General features: G+C 37.2%; 1 protein-coding gene across 1 annotated transcript; it reads right to left on the bottom strand.

The window, feature by feature from the left end:
- Positions 1-7,224: 7,224 nt before the first annotated feature.
- Positions 7,225-21,336, bottom strand: mcm3 (minichromosome maintenance complex component 3). Its single transcript, XM_066676558.1, has 17 exons — positions 21,194-21,336; positions 20,314-20,426; positions 19,680-19,888; positions 18,280-18,410; positions 17,260-17,498; positions 16,751-16,859; positions 15,900-16,053; positions 15,421-15,552; positions 14,344-14,552; positions 13,883-14,057; positions 12,401-12,527; positions 11,994-12,144; positions 11,514-11,654; positions 10,236-10,345; positions 9,233-9,321; positions 9,003-9,087; positions 7,225-8,002 (listed from the first exon to the last, which is right to left on the bottom strand). The coding sequence occupies exons 1-17, from the start codon at positions 21,266-21,268 to the stop codon at positions 7,804-7,806; spliced, it is 2,448 nt and encodes an 815-aa protein (XP_066532655.1). The 5' UTR covers positions 21,269-21,336; the 3' UTR covers positions 7,225-7,803.
- Positions 21,337-22,943: the final 1,607 nt, after the last annotated feature.

Here is a 22,943-nt window from a genome sequence, read left to right as displayed (position 1 = left end):
TGCATTAGTGCCCACTCACTGGCCAATCTATTAGATTCACATATTTTGGTGCAGAGGTAGCATTTACAGCAAAAATAAAAATATATATATTAAGGCCCCAAATTAGACAAACTCTAAATATTTAATGGACTGTATTAATTTGTCTGTATGTCCCATCAATAGACTTCAGATTTTATTATGACATTAATGTGTATATATGTTTATGTATATATGTATATATGTGTTTATATGACACCTGCATCACATACAGGCATAACATTTCAGAAGGTGAATATGTTCCAATGTCATTAAATGAAAGTAGTGCAGAATGCACACATGCACATATAAATGAACAGAACTGCATGCTGTTTCTCCAAAACACTGCTTATGCAACTGGGCCAGAATCTCAGACAAAGTGCAGTGATTTAACTTTAACCTGTTCACTCTTTTTTTTCTCTGCCTTTACCCTAGGCTTAGTGTTTTGTTCTGACAGAGCTGTCACCTTAAATTTGTGTGGCCTACTTCACCTCTGGCATCTACAGTAAACACAACACTAGGAGTCTATTTTTTACTTCTCAAAAATCGCTTGTTGATGGCTATGGGGATTTTTTATAGTTTTAGTTATAGTTTCTGCTAATATTCCTCTCCTTGACTATATATTTTACCTTGTGAGCAAGCAAATGCTAAGGTGTAAATGCATTGACAGGCCTTTTTTTGTTATTTTCAAATAATAGATAAGGGGTTGTTTATGACAATCAGTTTTATGATACATTTTTATCGTAATTTATTGGAAAACGCTGCTGACCTCCACAGTCTGGGAACTGAGTTTGCTCTGTGCAGTATTGGCAGTAGTGGATAATCTTCGGCCCTCTGTATGGCAGGGAAAGGGATCTGTTTCCAGGGATCCAAGGGATCTGTTTTGGTCAGAAACACCATGTTGTACCTAACGAGAGTCCTTAGGCAAGATATTAAATATTTACCTACATCTGTAATATGATTAGAATTATAAATCAATCACAGAAACCTTATATTTCATGCTGTATTTTTATATAATCTCTTATTATTATTATTATTATTATTATTATTATTATTATTATTATTATTAGAAGTTGTTATTTATTATTATTATTAGTAGTAGTGGTAGTGATTTAGCATTTAAAGTAAATGAATCATTGTCCATAAACAAGCAAGCTCAGCACACGTCGTCAACAAATGATGGCACCAGCTCACTTCCTCTGTGTTGTCTTTGATTATGTTACATGACAGAGTCATAAAGCATCTTAAAGTCTCTGTCCCCCTGCAGCACTGTCAGCACAGAATGAGCAGCATCGAGCAGCCAGACGCCTGTTTCACCCACTCACAGGAATGTGGGTCACTGAAATGCTGATCAGCTTCTTCAAACACAGCACACAACAAATACTAAAGCCACACAAGAAGATATCATCTGATGACTCATTCCCATATGATGATGACATTGTGAAGAAAGGGCTATGATAATCTTCCATGAATGACCTATATGATGTATCCTAATGAGCCATGCAAATTAAAAAATAAGCCCTGGTACTTCAACAGCAAGGGTACAGCTGGTCAGTATACACAGTGTATAATGTAAATATATATACAACACACATCACCCACAACATGAAACACTCACTAAATAATAACTTTGTCCTTGTTACAGAGGCACCTGTAGAGGGATGGGGTATATATTATGTAGTAATTAAACAGTCAATTTTTAAAGTTGATGTGTTGGCAAGTGTAAGGATCGGAATGGCAAGATGACTAGATCAGAGCATCTCCAAATGGGCAGGTATTAGGGTGTTCCTTGAATGCAGTGAATAGTGTCTATAGCCCAGAGTCCACTTAGGGACACTTTTGAGTAGCCAATCCACCTACCAACGTGTCTGTGGACTTACTTACTTATCGTTACACTTATATAGCGCCTTTCTAGATACCCAAGGACGCTTTAGAATCAACACTGCGCAGAACGTCAGCCCATCCAACACTCAATCGATACACACTCTCCGACGAGAAGTGGCAGCCAAACGCGCACAGCAACGACTGTCCACCTGGAGGACTGCATCAGGCACTTGGGTTTCACACAGGATAGAGCGCCAGTCCATATCTGGGCACACATTCACACTCATTCACTCACACACCAGGACAGTTATTACAGAAGCCAATTCACCTAACCTCCTTTTTTTGACTGTGGGAGGAAACCGGAGACCCCGGAGGAAACCCACGCAGGCACGGGGAGAACACGGAAACTCCACACTTATTTATAAAACTCTCTGTGAATTCTGGAGTAAATGGGTGCGTTAAATAAGGGCTTCTCCATTGTTTCCACTACCTCACGGAAAATGAACGGAGGACCGAAAGACAACAAAAAGAAACTTTGGAAAATGTGCGGTATTAATTTCAGGCAGAGGCGAGGTCAAATGCAAGGTAGTTGAGAGACAGCATGGGGCTGCAGCAGTAAACGGTGTTAAATCGGCTCATTATCGTTAGCAATAATAATAAAAAATTAAAACTAATCTCTGAAAACATGCAGTCGTCTTATTTGTCAGTTTTAGTAGCGCCAAAATAGCCATTATGACGGACATGTATCAGCCTTTCGCTTATTTATATAGACCTGTGATGTTACAGTTGTTTAGACTTGTAATTATCTGCAACTATTACCAGCCCATCATACTATATATTATGTTATGAGTTTAATTAATTAATTAAGTAATAATTATTATTATATTATAATAATTATAATATAATTATTAATTATAATAATTATTGTTATTATTATTATTATTATTATTATTATTATGTACTTATGGCACTTTTCAAGTTAAAAAGTGATTTGCAAATGAATTTATTATACAAAGAGATAACGCAAAATAGATTAAATTTAAATTAAAAAAAACTTAATAAAATACAGAGTGAAATAAAACAAGCCAAAATACTGCAAATAAAGTAGAATATACAGCAAGCCATAACTTTAATTATTTATTTCTGCATTTTTTAAAGTTGTTTTAAAGTTGTTAAAAAGTGTTAATCTTCCTTAATTCTTCTTTAATCTTCGTTTTTGAATCTTTATACGTTATAGACTGACACCACGGTTGGCCCACTGAGGGCAAAGTTGGAGGCCTATGGTGTTTTGCACAGCGTTTTCTGGGCGGACCACCGATGATTAAACAGAATTTTAGACAAAATATGAGCCTTTTCAATTCCCAATCCAGTTTACAAAAGTTTCCTTCGTTAGGTTATTTTGCGTTTTCTTTATAAATTAGATTAGTAAATGATTTTAATCCTGCTCATTTTCAACATAATTATTTTATATCACATATACTCATTATATCTCTCATAGTTGTTGGTAATATTTATATTAATTTGTTTTTCAAAATAAAAGTCTCTGTAAATATAAAATCTGTTTGAGGTAATCTGAGTGGTCAGTGGTGTGCCAACCTTTGTAGGCCAGTGGACCGATATATGCACGCTGTCAGAGGATGGTTTGCACGTTTACTTTCAGTTCTCTATTTTACCACAAGATGTCATCAATTTGCGCCCTCTCCGCAAAGTGTTATGGCTACGCATAGGTCAAACTTTGCTTAAATATACGCTCATTTGTAAGCAAAGTATTTCTTTATAAATCACAGTTTCTGCGTGAGATGTTACGTACACACGTTTCAGAACCATTTTTGTGCGTACGCACCCTTTATAAATGAGGCCCCCACAACCCTAGGACCCTGGAGCTGTGTGGCAGAAACAATACCTGTTTGTATGAAATCAAGACAACTTAACAACTTAACAATATACAAATATTATACAACAAGGCACCATTATTTTGCTTATCTAAAGGTGTGATGTACCACCTCAGTCAATTATTCTCAGAGTGTAGACATTCTTTTTATGCGTATCCGTTATGGAGACATATTTGATTGTACATGCACACCTTGTTCGACTGATGGCGTTAAATGACTTAAAATATAGATAAATTCATAGGGCAAAGAAATACATACAGTGATTACAAGCAGGAAGAACATGATCTTGGAGCCTCTATCTAAATAAAAAAAAATCATCACAGGAAGCATGAAAATGTCGTTGTGGAAAAGTGAAGAGGTTCTTTTACAGTTTTTCTCAGTCGTTTTGTAGCATGTCTCAGATCAGAATTATATTTTCTCAAAATGACTTTTACAAACTCCAGATCATCTACTTGTGCACCTCATGAATACAATTTCTCATTCATTTTGGACGAACAACACATGCTTTGGTTTAATCATGCAGATTGTTTTGTCCAGATGTCTGCTCTGTCGCGCAGATGTTGATCAGAATGTATTAGACTTGTTCTCTGTTGAATAGTTCAACTCCCAAAGACATCCAGGCACTAGTCCATTGCATATATCAGTACACGCTGATATGTTGATCCAGTTGTCATGGGCTGTGAAGCATATTTGATACATTTCTGTTATACTGAAGTGATGATTAGTTCTTAGGTGAATAATGACTTTCCCTGGTAAAAGGCAGTGTTTGAATAACCACAACAAACAACAAGAAAGCACTGGTGAGGACACTGATGAGACATGGAATTTATTTATTGAAGCCATTGACACATGGCACACAAACAATCCAAAGATAACTGATAACAGCTAATCTTACCGAGAAAAGGGACAGTACCATGGTAAAGAACATACAAAACAAGACTATCCTAAGCACAGTGAAAGTGCAGCCTAGTGCATTTTCACTGTCATCAAAGCATTCAGAAAACACTTACAGAGTTACTGATATACGGACAATGTGGCCAGACATTTTTTTTCTTTTGTAATAAATGGGTAATAACCCAGGGTCTTGACATTCTGATGCCACTGATATAAACGCATCATTCTGATTACAGACATTTACCTGTAAAAAGGCTCTGAGAAATGCACACAAAGTTTGTTCATTCATTCATTATCTGTAACCGCTTATCCAGTTCAGGGTCATGGTGGGTCCAGAGCCTACCTGGAATCACTGGGCTCAAGGCAGGAATACACCCTGGAGGGGGCGCTAGTTCTTCACAGGGCAACACACACTCACACATTCACTCACATACTCACCCTACAGACACTTTTGAGTCACCAATCCACCTACCAACGTGTACCCAGAGTGGGACTTGAACCCACAACCTCCAGGTCCCTGGAGCTATGTGACTGCGACACTACCTGCTGATTCCAGAAACGCTCCAGAGTGACTGAAAAACTGTAAAAAGGACACCCTAATTTGTGCATTCGGACATGCAAGTTTTATTTCAGTAATGGAATGAAAAGATGGACAACCCGGTCTCACACCTACTCATGATATAGTCACATATATAGGGGACTGCAATTCGTGACATAGTCACATATTTTCAACATTTTATGCGACAATATCACGATTATATGTGTATATAATACCACTGTCTTATTTTTAATTACGGAAAATATAACGTTACTAATTCATAATTTGCTAAAAATATCGAAGCAAATAATGACTAGAGATATGTCCTTTTCAGTATTAACCTTTTAAAAATTAGTCAAAATAATGTTAAGTGAAAGAAATGTTCTCGTTTGAGTTAAAGCTAATGTAGGACACCAATATTAAGCATTGCTTAAGAGAAATATTATAAGAAAACACTTTATGCCTTTGTTGGAATAAGAACCCCTGATGTGTAATTCACATTATGCCTTTTTCTATGTTATTTGTAATGACGCCCGTAATGAGGAAGAGTTTCCGTGTCGCATAGTGTTTGTACGGTAAATACCCATACACTTTCGTGATAATGTCGCATAAAATGTCGAAAATATGTGACTGTCATGAATTGCATTCATCTATATAGCATATGTGACTATATCACGAATAGGTGTGAGACTGGGTTGAGATGGAGGGACAATTGACCACTAAAACACTAGATGTAAACTATGAAGTGAGAATGTTACTTTGTACCTTACCCAGGAGAACACCTCGAACCTTGACCTGTTTGAACAAAGATTGAAACCTCTTCTCTTTTAAGCAGAAACCGGTGTCTGAAAAGTCCTTTTGAGTAAATTTGGGGTAAATGTATTAGTCAGGTCATTACGCCACAACCTTTCACCATAGAAAAGCATAAAATGAAATGAGTTGCATAGGTGCCTTAGGACACCATGCTTAATGTCAACTGTCACCTAGTGAAACTGTTTCCTGCATTTGATGCAGCTCTGTCTTATATCTTTGAGATGAACTAGGGTGTTGTGATGCAAAATTAATCTGTTAATTGTTTCTGTGCCTACCACCATATCTTCCCAGAAATGTTCTATCTAGTGCAGTGTTTTCCTTTAGGAGTAGAGGTTAATACAGAAACAAAGATGACCAAAAAATGAGAACAAAGGAACAAACTACCTGTTACTACCTTCATTTGATAAGGAATGCTGGAGGAGAAGTCGTTCACAAACGCTTAGCCATATAAGGTACTTGAGATATTACTGACAGAGTGGAACAGATACGCACTGTTAATAGTGATGGTTATGGTAAAGTGTTTCTGCCTACGCTTCTGCTGCAGTATCAGGTCAGTGGTGAAAAGGTGACAGTTGAACAGTTACATGTCTCCCCCAGACATTAGTGCACAGGGCTTTAAAGTTAAACAGCTGTTAAGTGTCTCATCAATATTTGGCATTTGTGGTTTACATTCACAGTCAGAGACTACCCTTCATGTCATTTCCAGTGAAATGTATTCATGTGCAGAATGCAAGAGTCAAAAAAACATTTCCAGGACTTCGTGGGGACTCTTACAAACCAGACCTAGTACCAAAACAAAAAAAAACCTTAATAAAAAATATAAATAAATAATAATAAAAAAATATTCTTAGACTAGTTTTTAGTCAATTTAAATAAAACATTAAGACTAATCTTAGCCATGTATTTTTAATTTTAAACACATTCAACATTTATTGAAAATTAACAATAAGTTCAAAGTTTGCTGCAGAAAGAGAGACAGAGTTTGACCGCAGGAGTTTCAGCTCTGAGTCATTGGCCACCAGTTGATACACCTGAATCTCAGATGCTCAAATAAATGATTTTTTTGAGAGTATAATCCTCTTCACTAAAAAACATTTATTGTTTCTGTATTCGACCCAGCTGCTCTCTGAACAGGGACGCTGCAGTGGTATTGCTTTGGCGCAAAGCTCATATTTCAGAGAAATATCTGCCCTATGTCACGAGACTGTGAGAAAGAAAGAGAGCTTTCATTTCGTTTTTATTTGTTCATCAAATTTGCAAAACATTTTTTCATCGTTCTAGTCGTCTAATTATTTTCTGTATTTAGTTCTCATCTTTTGTGAAAAATAGGTTGTCAGCGAATACTTTTCATCATAGTTTTCGTTAACTAAATTAACACAGGATATTAAAAATGTATTGGATTGGTATTGGCTAACAATCAAAACTACCACCAAGTAATAAAAATATGACAATTATCATATATAACACTATTTATTTTTCAGGTTTCAGTGGGATATAACACACAAACAACGTTTTTTAACAGGCAATATATACAAGTCGACTTCTAAAAACATAAAATTACATTAAAAAATCGGAGCCTAAAACTGAACTCAATGCAGATAAAGTAACCAAAGAAAATCAAGATAATAAACCTGTGAGAGTCTGATGAGTTGTTAAACATGCACCTATGTGCAACGGCTATGAATATAGAAAGAGAAATCCTGCATGTAAACATGCACTTGATTTATAAAAAAATAAAAAACAAAAATCTTGCATATGTATGTAGATATGTGAAATAGTCCACACAGATAACGGCACTGATTTCGCTTGTCCTCTGAGGTTTCCCCTTTAGATGAGGAAGACAATGTCATCTGCTACCATGACCTGGTTATCGTCCTGCATACGTTCGAGGGCAGTGCGCACCTCTGCCTGGTCGAAGGGAGTTGGACAGCTCTTGTTGATGCCTTCCATCAAGGCGTTCATGCCCACAGACTGAGCGTGTGCAGAGCGGAAGACCTCCAGCAAAGCTGCTTTGAACTCCTTCAGCCTGAAAAAACACATTCAATGTTATGGTACAACAGTAAAACCACAGCTAAAACACTACCTGCTAAACCACAGCAAACATCCACAACCACCACAGGTACTTGAAGTGTTCAAGTTGTATGTAAAATTAGCTTTTAGTTCAGAAACATAACTAAACAAATCATCTTTGTCAGATCAAAACCTACAAAAATGGTATGTTTTTAAGAGAAGGGAACACATTCTTAAATTTGAACTGAATATAGTACAAATATAATAGAGTTGTTCTAATGATGCATTCACTACAGTGGAAAAAGCAGCTTTCCAATTATGTCAAAAGATGCCAAAATGCCAAAAATGGAAATGGTTTTATTGCAGTGATAATAAAGAGGGGAAAATACATTACTGCAAAGAGGGGGAAAATAAGTCAGCAATGGTTTTAAACCCAAATATTTAAAACCTGGCAACCCAAAACTGATAGGAAGTAAGATTATAAAACAGCTGAACAGCCCACATAAAATTATCTCTAAAAAGGAAGACAGTTTCTTTGCACTAAGAGATTGAACCAGGGTAAGAAGGCAGAAACAAAAGTGTCAGGGCTAAAAAACAAATCCTATTTGAATATATGAACACTCTTCACCTCACTGAAAAAGCCACATATGAATTATCATATCATGTCATGTTACATTATATTATTTGTCTAATATTTATTAGACATTTAACCAGTCATTACAACATTATTTTCAATATAAGCCTGGCATTTTATAAAAAATTCTCTACATTAATTATAGACGGCCATCCTGTGAACGCGGGTTGTGGATCACTGGCTAATAACCATTAAAGGTTTTTGCTGTATGCATCATTTTTGGCTCAAGAAAACAGTAACTAAAGAAGGTCAAATTTATATAAACGTGTTTTCTTACATGGGAAGGTGTTTTTTTTTTTAATAAACTTTCCACTTCATTTCATTCTCTTCATTTCAGTTAGAGTTTGATTAGAAGGTGCAAACAGAGGAATCAACACCTTACCTGTCTGCTGATAATTCTGCATGACCGTTCTGCTCGGGCGTGTCCATGGGCTCCTCAGCAGGCCTTGCAGAAGCAGGAGATTGGACTGAAGATGTGGAAATTAAAACAATGTCACTAGATGGACACTTGTAGGAGGGGAATCAGAAATGACTAGATATTTTGAAACACTTTAATCTGACTGAGTTAAAAATTACTGAGTTTTGACTGTAATACAATGTAATTCATCATACTCTGAGGTATATCCGTCTCGGTGGTGAAGTCGTATGGGTCATAGGATTCACTGCTTTGTGATGGTCTGCGCTCAGCTGAACGGCGCCTCCTAGAGGACAATACACACACACACACACACACACAAATGAACACACACATTAAATGGAAAACCTGTGGAACCTCATATTATACCAGTGGTTCTCAAACTTTTTCTATCATTCCCCACCTCAGACGAAAGGGAATTTTCACACCTCACCTGTCCCATATCACACCCAAAAAATGGTAATAAAATAACACCACATACAACATTAACATCAATGTTCAAAAATACAGAAAATTGGCCTAAATAAAACTGTGCTTCAGTTTCTCACTTTTCAATCTGTGTAAAAATGAGCAAAGGCAGGTGCAAGGGTGCAGGAGTGAGTTTGATATTAGGGTAAATATTAGATAATTATATATTAATATTAAACAGCTATTAGCTGATTCCTGTAGATAAGGCAGTAAACTACTGCATTTATAATAATGTGCATTTGATTAACATTAATTTTAGACAGTGAGGCTGTGTCCCAAACAACACACTATAGATCTTTACATACTACACTACAGAAATATATATATATATATATATATATATATATATATATATATATATATATATATATATATATATATACACGGCCAAAGAGTAACGTTAACTTGCTGCATGTTTCGAGTGCTTTCTCACAACCCGAACACAGCTAATATTAACGTTAACTAACTCTCCGATCCTCATGTGTTTCCTTAACAGTTATATACAAGCCGCTTTCTTTACTGTAATTATAGTCTACATAACTATAATAATATAATAATACTCTGTAGAACCTTAGCCATGTCTCCTGGAAGATATGTTTCACTTCTGGTGTGAAGGAATGGTCCAGTTGTCTGACTTTAAGAGTCCAGCAACCATAGCTATAACAGGAAAATCTCAAAGATGGCTGTTCTGACGGCTAATAAAGAAACCTGAGAATGTTTGAATCCACTGACCTCTTTCTCTCCTGCCTTGGCGTGTCCTGAGCCTCCTCCTCATCCTCTTCTTTATCAGAATCTGAGTCTCCATCTCCTTGTCTGGAACGTTTCCTGTCTTTCTCCAGAACCTAGAAGGAAAAACAGGCAACATTTAATAACAATTATTTATAATATGTCTATTACATAAAATGTACTCTGTCTAGACAAAATATGTATTACACTTAAAATATGTATTCAGTAATGATATTAAAACAAATATAAGTTATTGGAGAGCTGTAATGTGGGAGCACACACATATTAGCTTGGAATTCAAGGGGTTAAATTTAATAAAACATGAGATCCAGAATCAGATATCTAATTTGTGAATTCTCTTGAACCTTTTAACTGACAAAAGCACAAAGAGGTTTCCAATGATTTCACTGAGCAACATGATTGTATTTTGTTTAAAATTTCACAAAATGACTTAATTGGCTTGATACAAGAGCTGCTCAGCGGTCTGTGGTCACCGTGACTCAATTCACTTCTTCATGATGTACAATTGGGAATATATTTGAGCGGCAGAAAGGTCAGTCAAGCACATGCAATCTGTGTCTACAAAGCAATGTTTTTGTAGCGCATACAGAATGTAATAATCATGGACTTCCCATTCATCCACTTTCAACAATAGCACAGAAAAACACAATGTTCATTTTTCATGAAAACAAGATGAAACCTGGACTCCCTTGACCATAGCACATATTTCTACTCTGTCTTTTGGACCATCTGAATTAAGCTTGGGTCCAGAGAACTTCTGGCTGCAGTGGCTGACTGTTATTTGACAGCAGTTTTTTTAAATGACTTCCTATTTATCACTGTGTCATGACAGTTTCTTATGCTCGTTCAATACTGGTATTTTTATTTTATATTCAGCTTTACCCTATATGGACTGGGATTTCTCCAGATTTCCTAAATCATTTCTCAATATGCAGCATGGTAGATTAAAAAAAGGACAAATTCTAAGCAATTGGACACTGAACAATGTTCAGTTTGAACCATATATATATATATAGATAGATAAAGAATATATATATATATATATATATATATATATATATATATTCTTTATCATTCCATTTATGGCATTTGTCAAATTGCATTTGCAAATTTAAGTTATCTTAGAGATAACAGAATAATGGAGGGTTGTGAGTCTTGCCCAAAGACCCTTGCTGGTGTGCCATGATGATTCTGCCTGAAAACTGAACTGCTGTATTATGCCTAAAAGAGACTTCCTTTACCCACTGTGTCCAACAAGCTAACCTTTTTAAAATAGGCAAACTGAACAAGCTCCACTGCCACTTCTGTATCCTGAAGCTCCACAGACTTGCTCATGCGGGCCTTGGCGTGGGCTGTGGACAAACGGATCAGAGTCTCCAGTGTCCTGGCTGTGACAGGAGATGTCTGGAGGGGACAAAGTCTCTGTTAGTATCTTAATTAATACTAGGGGATTACAAAAATGCTTAAAATTACACAAAAACTTTTAAACAATGTTATAGATTAAGACAAATGTCCTAGGCTTTTTAAGAAGGCAGAATTTACAAGTATAATATACACCATTTCTGAAGCAACATCTGGACTGGCAGCTGAGCCCATTCATGGGACTGGGACATTTAAATACATTCATATAACTTTATTGAGAGAGCTTATACAAATCACACATTACAATCAGTGACAGAGACTGTAAGACACTAGAGAAAATGTGAGGAAATGAGAGTGTGTGTTTGTGTGTAATCTTCTTACCCGAGCAATATCTGAGCCCAGCTGGTCCTGGTTGCGCAGTCGCGAGTACTCCTCTGCAATATGATTGGCTGCTTCTTGGGTCAGTACAGGAGAAATTGCCTTGGCAACGTGAACATACTTCCTCATGAACTCTTTGCTCACCACTCGATCCCTAGACACAACAGGGAACAATTCCATCACCAATTCCAACTCTTACAAAAATTAATGTCCAAATTTGATTTTTCCCTCAGTGAGACCAAGATGATTCCAGATCAGTATGTGTTTATATGCCTGTTACAAATGAGAACTACGCCCAGTAAATAGCTTAATAATAAACATAAGTATACGCACTACATAAAATTAATTTTTGTGATATTTTGCTACAAAAGAATAAACTTTAAGACCACATGGGACTAATTGAGTCATACCTCTGTCTCCTGTTGCCATGGAGAAGGTGGTTGTGTTTCTCATAAACTTGAAGCTCTGCTTCTTCCTCCTGAGCTGCATCTGGGTCATCAGTGGCCAGCACGTCTACTGCTCCACCCAGAGTCAATGCTGTAAAGTGCATCAGCATACAGAGTTAAGTGCAATTGCATAACTCCCACTATGCAAAACCTAAGACATTCTGCATAATACCACTTTCTTTTGTCTGATACTAATATAAGCCCATATTGAATGATTAGTCTTAAAATTACTAAGCTTTAACTTAATCTACAAAATAAGATGCACATCATCTTTATTGCTCATTATTACATCCAGCATATTTTGCCAATACTGACCAGAAATACACCCTCTACCAAAACAACGCCCCCCCCCTCTTTTTTGGATCTGCACTATGTAACCTCTCGAATGGAGATTTAAATGTGCAAAGGTGAGTCACGAGATGATTTTGGCAGGATCGAAAAATGTAGTGGTAAAAGCAGCAGCGCCAGTCACAAAAGCTTGAAGGAAGTGGAATCCGAAAGTGGCGGTGCAGGTAGCCAGGAACTCATCAAAGCTAAGGGATGTGATTGGCCAAGTGCAATGCAGAAGAGCAGGTTTTGGGTCAGGTGATTCTTAGTAAGAAAAGTAAAGCCACCACCATTAACAGTGCCAGTGTTGCTAGGTACAGTCTTCATCAGGAAGGACAGTGTGGATTTACGGTTGTTGATGGTAAAGGGTAAAGTAGGACTGTAAAGCTGGCTTGGAATGGGGTGGGTCTGAGATACTTCAAACCTAGTGGCCACTCTAGTGGGTATGTGTAGGATATTATTAAATGTTGCTAGATGTAGCTGGGTGCTAATCGGATCATCAACAACCAGAGCAACCTTACTGTTGAAGTCTAGGATTCAAACACGGAAATTTTGTGGCTGCAGATAAGAAGAGAGTGTTAGGATATTTTACATGACTAATATTTTACATGATTATAATATATATACGATTATAATCCTGACCAGAAATGGCTCCTATACCAAAACATTCCCCACTCCCCTTTTATAGACGTGCACTCTGTAATTCTAGAGTCCTGGAGACCTCTCTAATGGAGATTTTGTAATGTGGGTTTTGCTCTTTCTCTGAGCAGTTGTATCTTATTATTTTAACAAATTTGTTCATTATGGATGAATGAAATTTTAGAACGACCATTGACTGAAACAACAGTGAAGGACATGTTTTTGGAAGTAAGCTTTTTATCAGTGTAATAGTGATGTTACATTTGAGAATTCTCAAATCTTCACAGCCCCCAATCCACAAAACCAGACCTTTTTTCAGAACTGCGTATGTGACATTAACACTCTAAAGATTATGATGTGTTCTGAATATTTTTCTTTACAGAGCGACTCAAGGGCACAGGCACCATATTTTAGTGTGTTTATTCCTGCTGACTAAATGGTCCTTGATCTGCGCTGACAAGTTCACTTCAAAACAAATACCTGCTCCATCCTGCTCGTGGGGGTCCCGGTAGCGGTGCATGCGCAACACATGGTCGGATATCTCTCTGTCTTGCTCAGGATCCATCTGGTCCAGCATGATGAAGAGTAGGTCAAAACGAGACAGCAAAGAGTCCTGAAGGCCAATGTTCTCCATTGGAGTTTTATACTGGTCATACTACAGAAAGACAGACAGAAAGAAATCACACTCAAGAAGACTTAAGGGGACATAATCGAAATCTATGCATTTTCAGTAACGTGTATCTTTTGTTGTAGACAACAGCGAACCTCCATCTAGGTGTATGTGATCCACCTCATGTATCTGTCTTGTAAATAACTAATTTAACAAAATGCACCACATGTGACCCAAGATTCTGTGCTTTTTTAATCAATAACATTGTGTGTCCTTTTGTTTATTCTTTGTGCATCTAAGAAATTTTCAAAGGGACAAAGAAATAGCTTACCCTGCCGTAGACCGGATTAGCAGCTGCCAGGACACTGCAACGGGCATTCAGACGAGCGTGGATGCCTGCCTTAGCTATGGTGACGCGCCCCTGCTCCATAACCTCGTGAATAGCAGTGCGGTCCATATCAGACATTTTGTCAAACTCATCAATGCAGACAACGCCTCGATCTCCTAGGACCATTGCACCAGCCTCCAGCCGACGCTCCCCTGATAGAAAATGAAAGAAAAAGTTCCATGTTAATAGGTTTAAACATAGCCTTAACTCGCCTACAAGAGTACACAAAAAATAATCGGATGACTTTAATCAACAACAATTAGTTTCTAAAAAACTGTCATAGATAAAACAGATACATATATTAAAAGATATGTAAAAAAGTATTCACTGCTAACAGATACTCACAACCCCATTTTTACTATTAGCTATATACTGTATCTAGATTTTATAAAGACCCATTATAATTAGTGAATTCAGAGATGTGCAGGTGCTCACATTATGAAACCACATCGTACGTTAAACAGTTCTTCAAAATAATATATAAAATAACATTGGCTGCTCTAGACCGACTGTGAATGATCTTAAGATTACACTGATCAAAGCCCAAGGTTTGGCTAGAGAAATATAAAACCTCCAATATTGGGCAATGGAGCACTGGAACAGAGTTCTCTGGAGTGATGTACCAACATTAAATACTTATGAGATGTGTTAGAGTGGCTATCAACTTGACATCACTAATGCCCTTAGAGGTGCTCTTGATTTCAGGAAAACTTTAGGATGAGCAGGTGTCTGCAAGTTTTTTGCCACATAGTGTAAACCTACTATATATTAAGAGGAAAAATTCAACAGATACTAAATTTCCATATCTCACTCCCATACTAATTGTTCCATAGTAGTTACTGAGTTACTGCTTAAGACTAAGCTTCATGCTCTTTCAGACACTGGACGAGTACTACTTTAAAAGGGTCCTCACTGCATTAATATTTTTTGCTCCATCCTTATCCACATGTTAATGTGAAGCAAAAAAGTCTGGGAAGCGCTTAGGACAGGAATTAAGTTCACAACTTTAGCCTCAAGTACCTGTCTCCTGGTCAGTGGTGACAGCTGCGGTCAGACCCACTCCGGACGAGCCACGGCCTGTAGTGGGGATAGCACGAGGAGCTGTGTGCAGCACATAGCGCAGGAGCTGAGACTTGGCCACAGATGGGTCACCTGAGACAAGCCACATAAATGTTCAGATTCAACACTAAATATGATCTGAAGCAGACTCAGGTAGAGAGAGAAATAGCTAAGGATAGACTAGCCTAAAAACAGTCCCTCTGTCTCTCAAACTCAAACATTAATGAAATTAAGAATTGCTCGCTATCTGAGTAATTTAATTCTCAACACTACACATTTGTTCTCATCTAATTTCTCAATATAATAAGCATTATATAGAATGAACGAAATCATGCCTGGGAGAATTACTCCCTTGGGCTAATTTTGTTCAGTTTAAATAGCTCAATTGAAATTACCATATATTTCTGTGAAATGGGCATCAAGGCAGAGATAACCCTCACCTATGAGAAGAACATTGATGTCTCCACGAATGCGTGATCCATTTTCTAGCACCTTCTCCACTCCACCTAGCAGCATACACAAGATGGCCTTCTTGATGTACTCGTGCCCATGGATACTGGGTGCCAAGGAGCGAGCCAACTGGTCAAACACATTCTGCAATAGACAAAAGAAAAACCGTATAGACATGCTTTGTCACAAACAAAGACTTCCAATATAAAGACAATAAAAGAGCAAAATGGGAGCACAAGAACATAATGTTAATATACACAACTACTCCAAAAGAGCAACTTTGAAAAAGCTGAGAACAAGAAACATCAAATAAGAATTTTCATTCATTATCTGTAATCGCTTATTCAATTCAGGGTCGCGGTGGATCCAGAGCCTACCTGGAATCATTGGCCGCAAGGCAGGAATACACCCTGGAGGGGGCACCAGTCCTTCACAGGGCAACACAGACATTCACTTTTGAGTCTCCAATCCACCTACCAATGTGTGTTTTTGGACTGTGGGTGGAAACCGGAGCACCCGGAGGAAACCCACGCGGACACGGGGAGAACACACCAACTCCCCACAGACAGTCACCCGGAGCGGGAATCGAACCCACAACCTCCAGGCCCCTGGAGCTGTGTGACTGCGACACTACCTGCTGCGCCACCATGCCGCCAAATGAGAACTTTCTAAACATCAAATGTAATCTAATGTAAAAAGATTTAATTCCAAGGAAATATTGAGCATTTCTATTGATCTGTTCATTGTGAAATGTGAACACAATGTACAACAAAGATCTACAGTATCCACATGCAACAGAAACCACTGCACTTTCATGCCCTTACCCAACCTTAGAGCTCACCTTAGAGCGAGATTTGCTGAAGCTCCTGATTTTTGCCACGTCGTCAGCAGAGAAGAAAGGAGCAACTTCTTTGCTCATCTGCTTCACTTGGCAGGCTATCATAATGGTCCTAATTATAAAGGCATGAGAGAAAATACTGAGCATGCTCAGAAACCAAAGATAATATACAACCCATCAGATACCTGTATTTTCTGCAAGTTTTGAATACAAAACCATTACACAATGGAAAATTACACTGAACACACAGTAAGTGGCAGAATTCCATAAATTAGTTTATAAATGCAAAAATATTGGGCCTCCTGGCTTTGAGATTCTGATGTATAATGTCTTTAATGCCTACAAACTATCATTCATTAAATTTAAAATTAAATTTCTCTACATATATTTGTTAATACTTAGAGTTGCTAAAATACTACAGTAATAAAATACTAAATCAGTAACAACCCTAATGTTTAAGTGATTAATGTAGTCAAAGTTATAATTCCACATCATCGTCCCTTTGACTGTACCTGAAGGTTCCAGAGGTAAAGCCACCTTTCTTGCCAGGCAGACAGCGATATGTCCCAATGACTTGCACCCGGTCGCCAGGTTTGGCCGCATCCACCAGGTCATTGTCCAGGATGATGTCCACTGAGCGAGGCAGCTGTCCAGCAGGTGCTTTCTCAGGCATCTCCTGAACTGTGATGGTCTGGTGATCCTTATAGATGGACAAACCAAACTCTGTTTCCAGAGGGTTGTTCTCCTCATCCTGAAAATGACCAAACAAAAACAATTCTTTAACCTTTTCAGCACTAGTTATTTTTCTCAATTTCCCGAAAAATAGCTAACTGCCAAATTTGAATAATTATTACTTTCTAAATACTTGGAATAAATTTAAATAGTTGGGTTTTTGTGTAAAAGAACACTTTAAAGTAGAAAAAAAATTGTTTTTTTGATCCTAATATAAATTACATATGATTACATATGATATGAAAAATGTAGACGCTCAGTTTTTTTTCACCCTAAATGACTCTAAAGACATCAACAGTAATCCACATATGTTGATTTATTTATAGAACTTTACCAGAAAAGGTTCTAAGTGTTCCAAATATATTAATTTTTTATTAATTTTGTTTCATGAGTTACTTCAAATATACATTGCATGGTTTATTTTTGGGCTATGAAAATCCATTTTAGGCATTATTCTAACAAGCAAAAATAGGCTTGTTAGAAATTGTGTCAAACAGTGCTCAATCACCTTGAATAAGGCGTTAAATTAATGGTTAGGGGGCTCTCTTCTGGACGTTAAATGGTATTGCATGATAAATGTGCACTTTCTATTATAAAACATACAACATTATACTTCATACAACATTCTTTTAAAAAATAAGGATTGCACGTGGTTTGCTTGAGGCAGATTTCTCATTATCCGTCTTTATATTTACATAAATTACACCACTTCAATGGAAAGGTTGGGCATGGACAGTACAATACTACAGTCTCAGGTCAATTGTGCCTGGAATTAACATGAGCAAATTAAAGAAAAATACCTTGGTTGGATAAATGGCACTTGAAGGGAAAGCATCCAGGGAGGTCATATCCGTGTATTTGCGCTCCAAAGTCTTCTTAGTGGCTGGGCAGTAATGGACACTGCGCACAACCTTTGGACGCACCAAAGAGCCTGGAAAAGAAAAAGCAATTCTGTTATTTGCAATCGCTTTAGAATATGTTTAAAGAGCATTTTACAACCAAAAACACAGAAAAAAAACGTTTATTAATGATTACTTGTTATATTTACACATTTCCAATATGGCCTACATGTTATGAGGAATAAAACTGTTTGAACTCTCCAAATAATGGTGTGTGCCCCACCACACATGGCAGAGGCGATATTTAAAATAGTTTTGCCATCACACGTCCAGACCACTGATGGTCAGTGTAATGTCTATTTAATAATGCCAAGAAAAAAGACTGGATAAAATGACTGACTGCTCCTTTAGCACCTCCTATTGATACTTCAGTTTGTATAAGATAAGTATCCCATTATATATTTTGGTATCGGTAAGCCAATATAAATTGATTATAACAGGTGTCCAAAAATGTCTGGAACTATAAGGTATATTTATGGAGTAATTTACTGAAGTCCTGCCTTGTACAGTTCAAAAAGTAATGGGTGGTGAGACAATTAGCCCATTGGCTGGAAGTTACTGTGACAATGCCAGAGACAAATCTGATTCATCTGTTGGGGTGCATTTATACTTGTATTTCAGCTCCCTTTGTCCAGGTCAAATTTAAAAAGGATGCATTGTTTCATTTTTTCTGGTTTGCTTAGCTCCCACGCTGATAAATATTCAATCAAATAAAGTTTTTTAAAAAAGTAACATGATGATGTGTCTAAAACAAACATCAATGCCTTGTTGTCTAACAAATCAGTGCCTTAGAAGGCAGTATTTTGAAATGACGGTGTTTGTCTGCTCCAATATCTTCAAAGTGGTAAATATTTTGATGAGCACAGTAGGTGTACTGGTATCGTGGTGTTGAAATATTTCTTATTTTATATTCAAATTTTTGCAAACCAGCTGTCAGAACAATCCACCACGCTGGGATTAATGCATTTATTTCATTTATATATGGACTGACCCCACTTGGTATAATGATTGGTTAATTTATATGCCTTTGGTTAGTATTATGTTCACTAACATAAACTTGTTTCGAAATGGAAAGAAACCCACCTGCACAGACTGTGTCTGTCACTGGGGAAAGTTGGTCGAACAGAGGCTGAATAATACTGAATTTTTAATTTTCAAATAAATAGCGTTTGGTGTTTAAGATGCCATCAATTAAACACGTGTTTTACATCTGAATTAACCAAAAAATATATTTCATACAGTGAGTAAAGGTCTTTAGGGTAAACAAGGGTAAACATGAGTGCAAACAAACCAAGACCTACATTTGGTGACGATGCCCTCCACACACACCATGCTCCCCAGGAGGCGAGAGGTGAGGGTGCGAGGTGTTACATGTTTGCCCCCAAAGCTGCCCTCCAGACCAACAAAGAACTCCTCAAACTGCTTGGCATAGGTAGCGTCCACAGTAGCAACCAGGTCTTTTAAAGCATGCTGGAAAGCCAGGAGCTCCTCAAAAGCATTGTTCATCAGCCTGAAAACAAAGCACAGTTATTAATTTCAATAGGAACTGTGGGGGGTACTAACTACTCCACTAAACCATCGAAGAGTGCTTTTACAAAAGGTGAAAGACTAAAAATTGAGCTGATACAAGTACAAACTTTGACTCACAAATGAACTTGAAAACTAAATAAAAGTACTGTTTAGTTATTCAGAAGAGTACAATTCTTTTATAAACAACACTTTTTTAAAGTACATGGAGCTGAGTATATTAGTTAAAATGTAACTAAGTAGTCATTACCTCATTGTGTAATGAGGTAATGTAAAAAATAATGTAAAAAAAACAGAACAGAATGTCTGGGGTAACTCTAGTTGTGTTAAATAGTACAAATACGCAAGAGCATTGTGTCTGTGCAACGTGTAAGATACAGTGTATGTGTACAATGTGTATGTTCGTACTTGGCGGCCCTGGCCTCGTTGCGGCGCCGCAGGTCGTTGATGTTGACGATGAGGCGGAACTTGTTTTCGCTGATCATGTCCCTCACTTTGCTCTGATAGATCCCTTGATCCTGCTGTAAAACACAAACGGGGACACAAACATTTATACCACTCTCACATTAAATATAATCGCCCTATCATTGTGTTTCCTCCGTAACAACGTTAGTTTCTGAAGAATAACCCACGTAGATATTACACAAGTAAAGTACTCCCTACAATGTAACTTCGAATATTTTAATGAAATCTAAAACGCGTTCTGGACGTAATCCCTTTAAATACACAGAGAGTAACGAACAGTAATTTGAAAGGTATGAAAAATAACGTTTAAGAGTTGAAATAGTGGAGTGAGGAAAGGCCTGGCATTAACTGTTGTGTGCTCGCGCGGCTTTGTTTAATTCGGGTCCTGTCCCAAATGGCTTACAACTCCCTTAGTAGTGCACATAACGTGGTACATAAAGAAGCATCTGTGCTCCAAGCGTGTGGTATATTTTAAATAGAAATCAGATTTTGCTTAAAATAATCTGTTCAACCCTGTAGCTAACTGACAGTGCACCATTTGAGCTCGGATGTTATAGTTTCATGCTCCACACGGGGATCAAAGAGTCATTTGAGACTCGGCCTTAGAAAACAGAACACACTGGATTCTTTACGAACTAAAATCGCTTGAAATCATGCAAATCGAGTTAAATTCAAGTGCATCACTAAAGATAAAGCACATGAATAAGTAAATATAATTAGCTGGACAGTCTTCATTGTTAAACGCTAACTACAGACGAGTGCTGAGTTTCTAATATCTAATATCACTGGAACGGAAAGAGCTTCATTTATGTCCAATACTTACATCGTCGTCCAGAAAATCAAGATATTCTCTCTGCGCCTCCCTCGTCTCATGGTCGTCTACAACATCGGTGGCCATTGTTGAGTAGAAGTATTCACTTTAGTAAGACTCCTGAGAAATAAGTTCCCTCTGCCGACTGTATCTACCGACCACCCTGGTCTTCTGCACGAGCCGCTTTTCGCGCCACTTCGAGCTCTGACGCTGTCTGTGCCGCATCCTGATTGGTCAGCTCAATGTAGACTATTTATAATATTCATAGTTCTGAAGCACGCCACCCATTCAGACAAGGGGAACTATTTCTCCGTCCAACCCCTTTCTCAATTTCGCGGGAAAAGCTCTGAACACTGCGCATGCGAGAAATTGCAGCATGACTCTTAAACCCCGAGAGAGGGCTTTGGCTATCACCGCTCTCTCATCACGTTCATTTAAAAGCTGTCGCTCTTAGACTAAGATTACCCTGTGCTTCAAATGTTCTGTCCCCATTCCTTCACCCTCTTCCATCACTGTACAATTCAGCCTTTCCATTACATAGAAACACCATTTCCAGAAAAGTTGGGACATGGTAAAATGCAATAAAACAAAATTCTACTTAAAATAATAACGTAAAGGTTTTTTTGTAATAAATGATAAATGAAATAAAAGATTTTTAAAAATAACTGTAAATGTAAACAAATTGCCTAATAATTAGTATGCATACTTTAAATTTAGTAGTGTATCAGTAATAAAGTAGTATTAATACTTAAAAATACAGTATGCATGCTTAAAATATAATAGCATAATCGTAATAAAGTACTAATTATCCTTAAAAACACAGTATGCATAATTAATTAATATTGTATTGTAGTAATAAAGTACTATTTATATTTTAAAATATAGTATGCATTACTTAAAATATAGTGTGACATGGGACAGATAATGCTCTGAAATATACAATGTTATTTTCAGAGTCTGGTTCCAAAGCCATCCCACTGAACAGCGTCTCTGTACACAGCAGCACATAGTCAAAGTAAATGTATTGTGAGTCCACAATTTCTTTGAGAGTTGTCATCCTAAAATCAATAAACTGAAGAAGTATGTCCCTGTTTATTTCATTGTGATTATCTGTTTTCAAATCAGAAATTACAGGTGATTTATCAGTCATTCACATTTCCATTTAGTTTTTAATTCATTGAAGAAAACTGCAAAACATTTAATCATAGTTCTCTTCAAAGTATTTATTTTTATTTAATTCTTGTCTAGTTTATTTTGTGACAAAAAATATATATATCTTTCATCATAGTTTTCGTTAACAAAATTAACACCAGTGCAACTATTGTAAGTGGTGTTGAAAGAATGGACAATGAGTACAAAAACAATATGCATTGGTGGAAGCTTGGGTGGTCACGTACATAAAAATTGGTTGCCATGGTGCACTGCCACTGCTAAAAAACTTTTCCAAATTGCCTGTGCAATTAAGAGATTTCTGCCTAAATGTGTTATGTTGTCCACACTTTTTTTGACTTAATTATAATATTTTTTCTTTTAGTATGCACATAGTTAACCAATGTATATGAGAAAAAAAATAATTTGATTTGGCCTTTGATACAGAGTGACTCTGTACCATGAGCAGCTAAAGTGTTAACTCCTCCCAGGTCCTGAACCTGCTCAACCTGCTGCTCCGTTGTCCAGATCAGCTGTGGAGAGACCAGCTCACTCACTCCCTCACACACTGGGGACCATGTGGGCTCTTAGACACAGATTAAATCTGGTAATG

Source organism: Hoplias malabaricus, chromosome 7 (assembly GCF_029633855.1).
Source record: "Hoplias malabaricus isolate fHopMal1 chromosome 7, fHopMal1.hap1, whole genome shotgun sequence".
In the NCBI taxonomy this organism is placed as follows: domain Eukaryota; kingdom Metazoa; phylum Chordata; class Actinopteri; order Characiformes; family Erythrinidae; genus Hoplias; species Hoplias malabaricus.
This window is presented reverse-complemented; position numbering and strand designations above follow the sequence as displayed.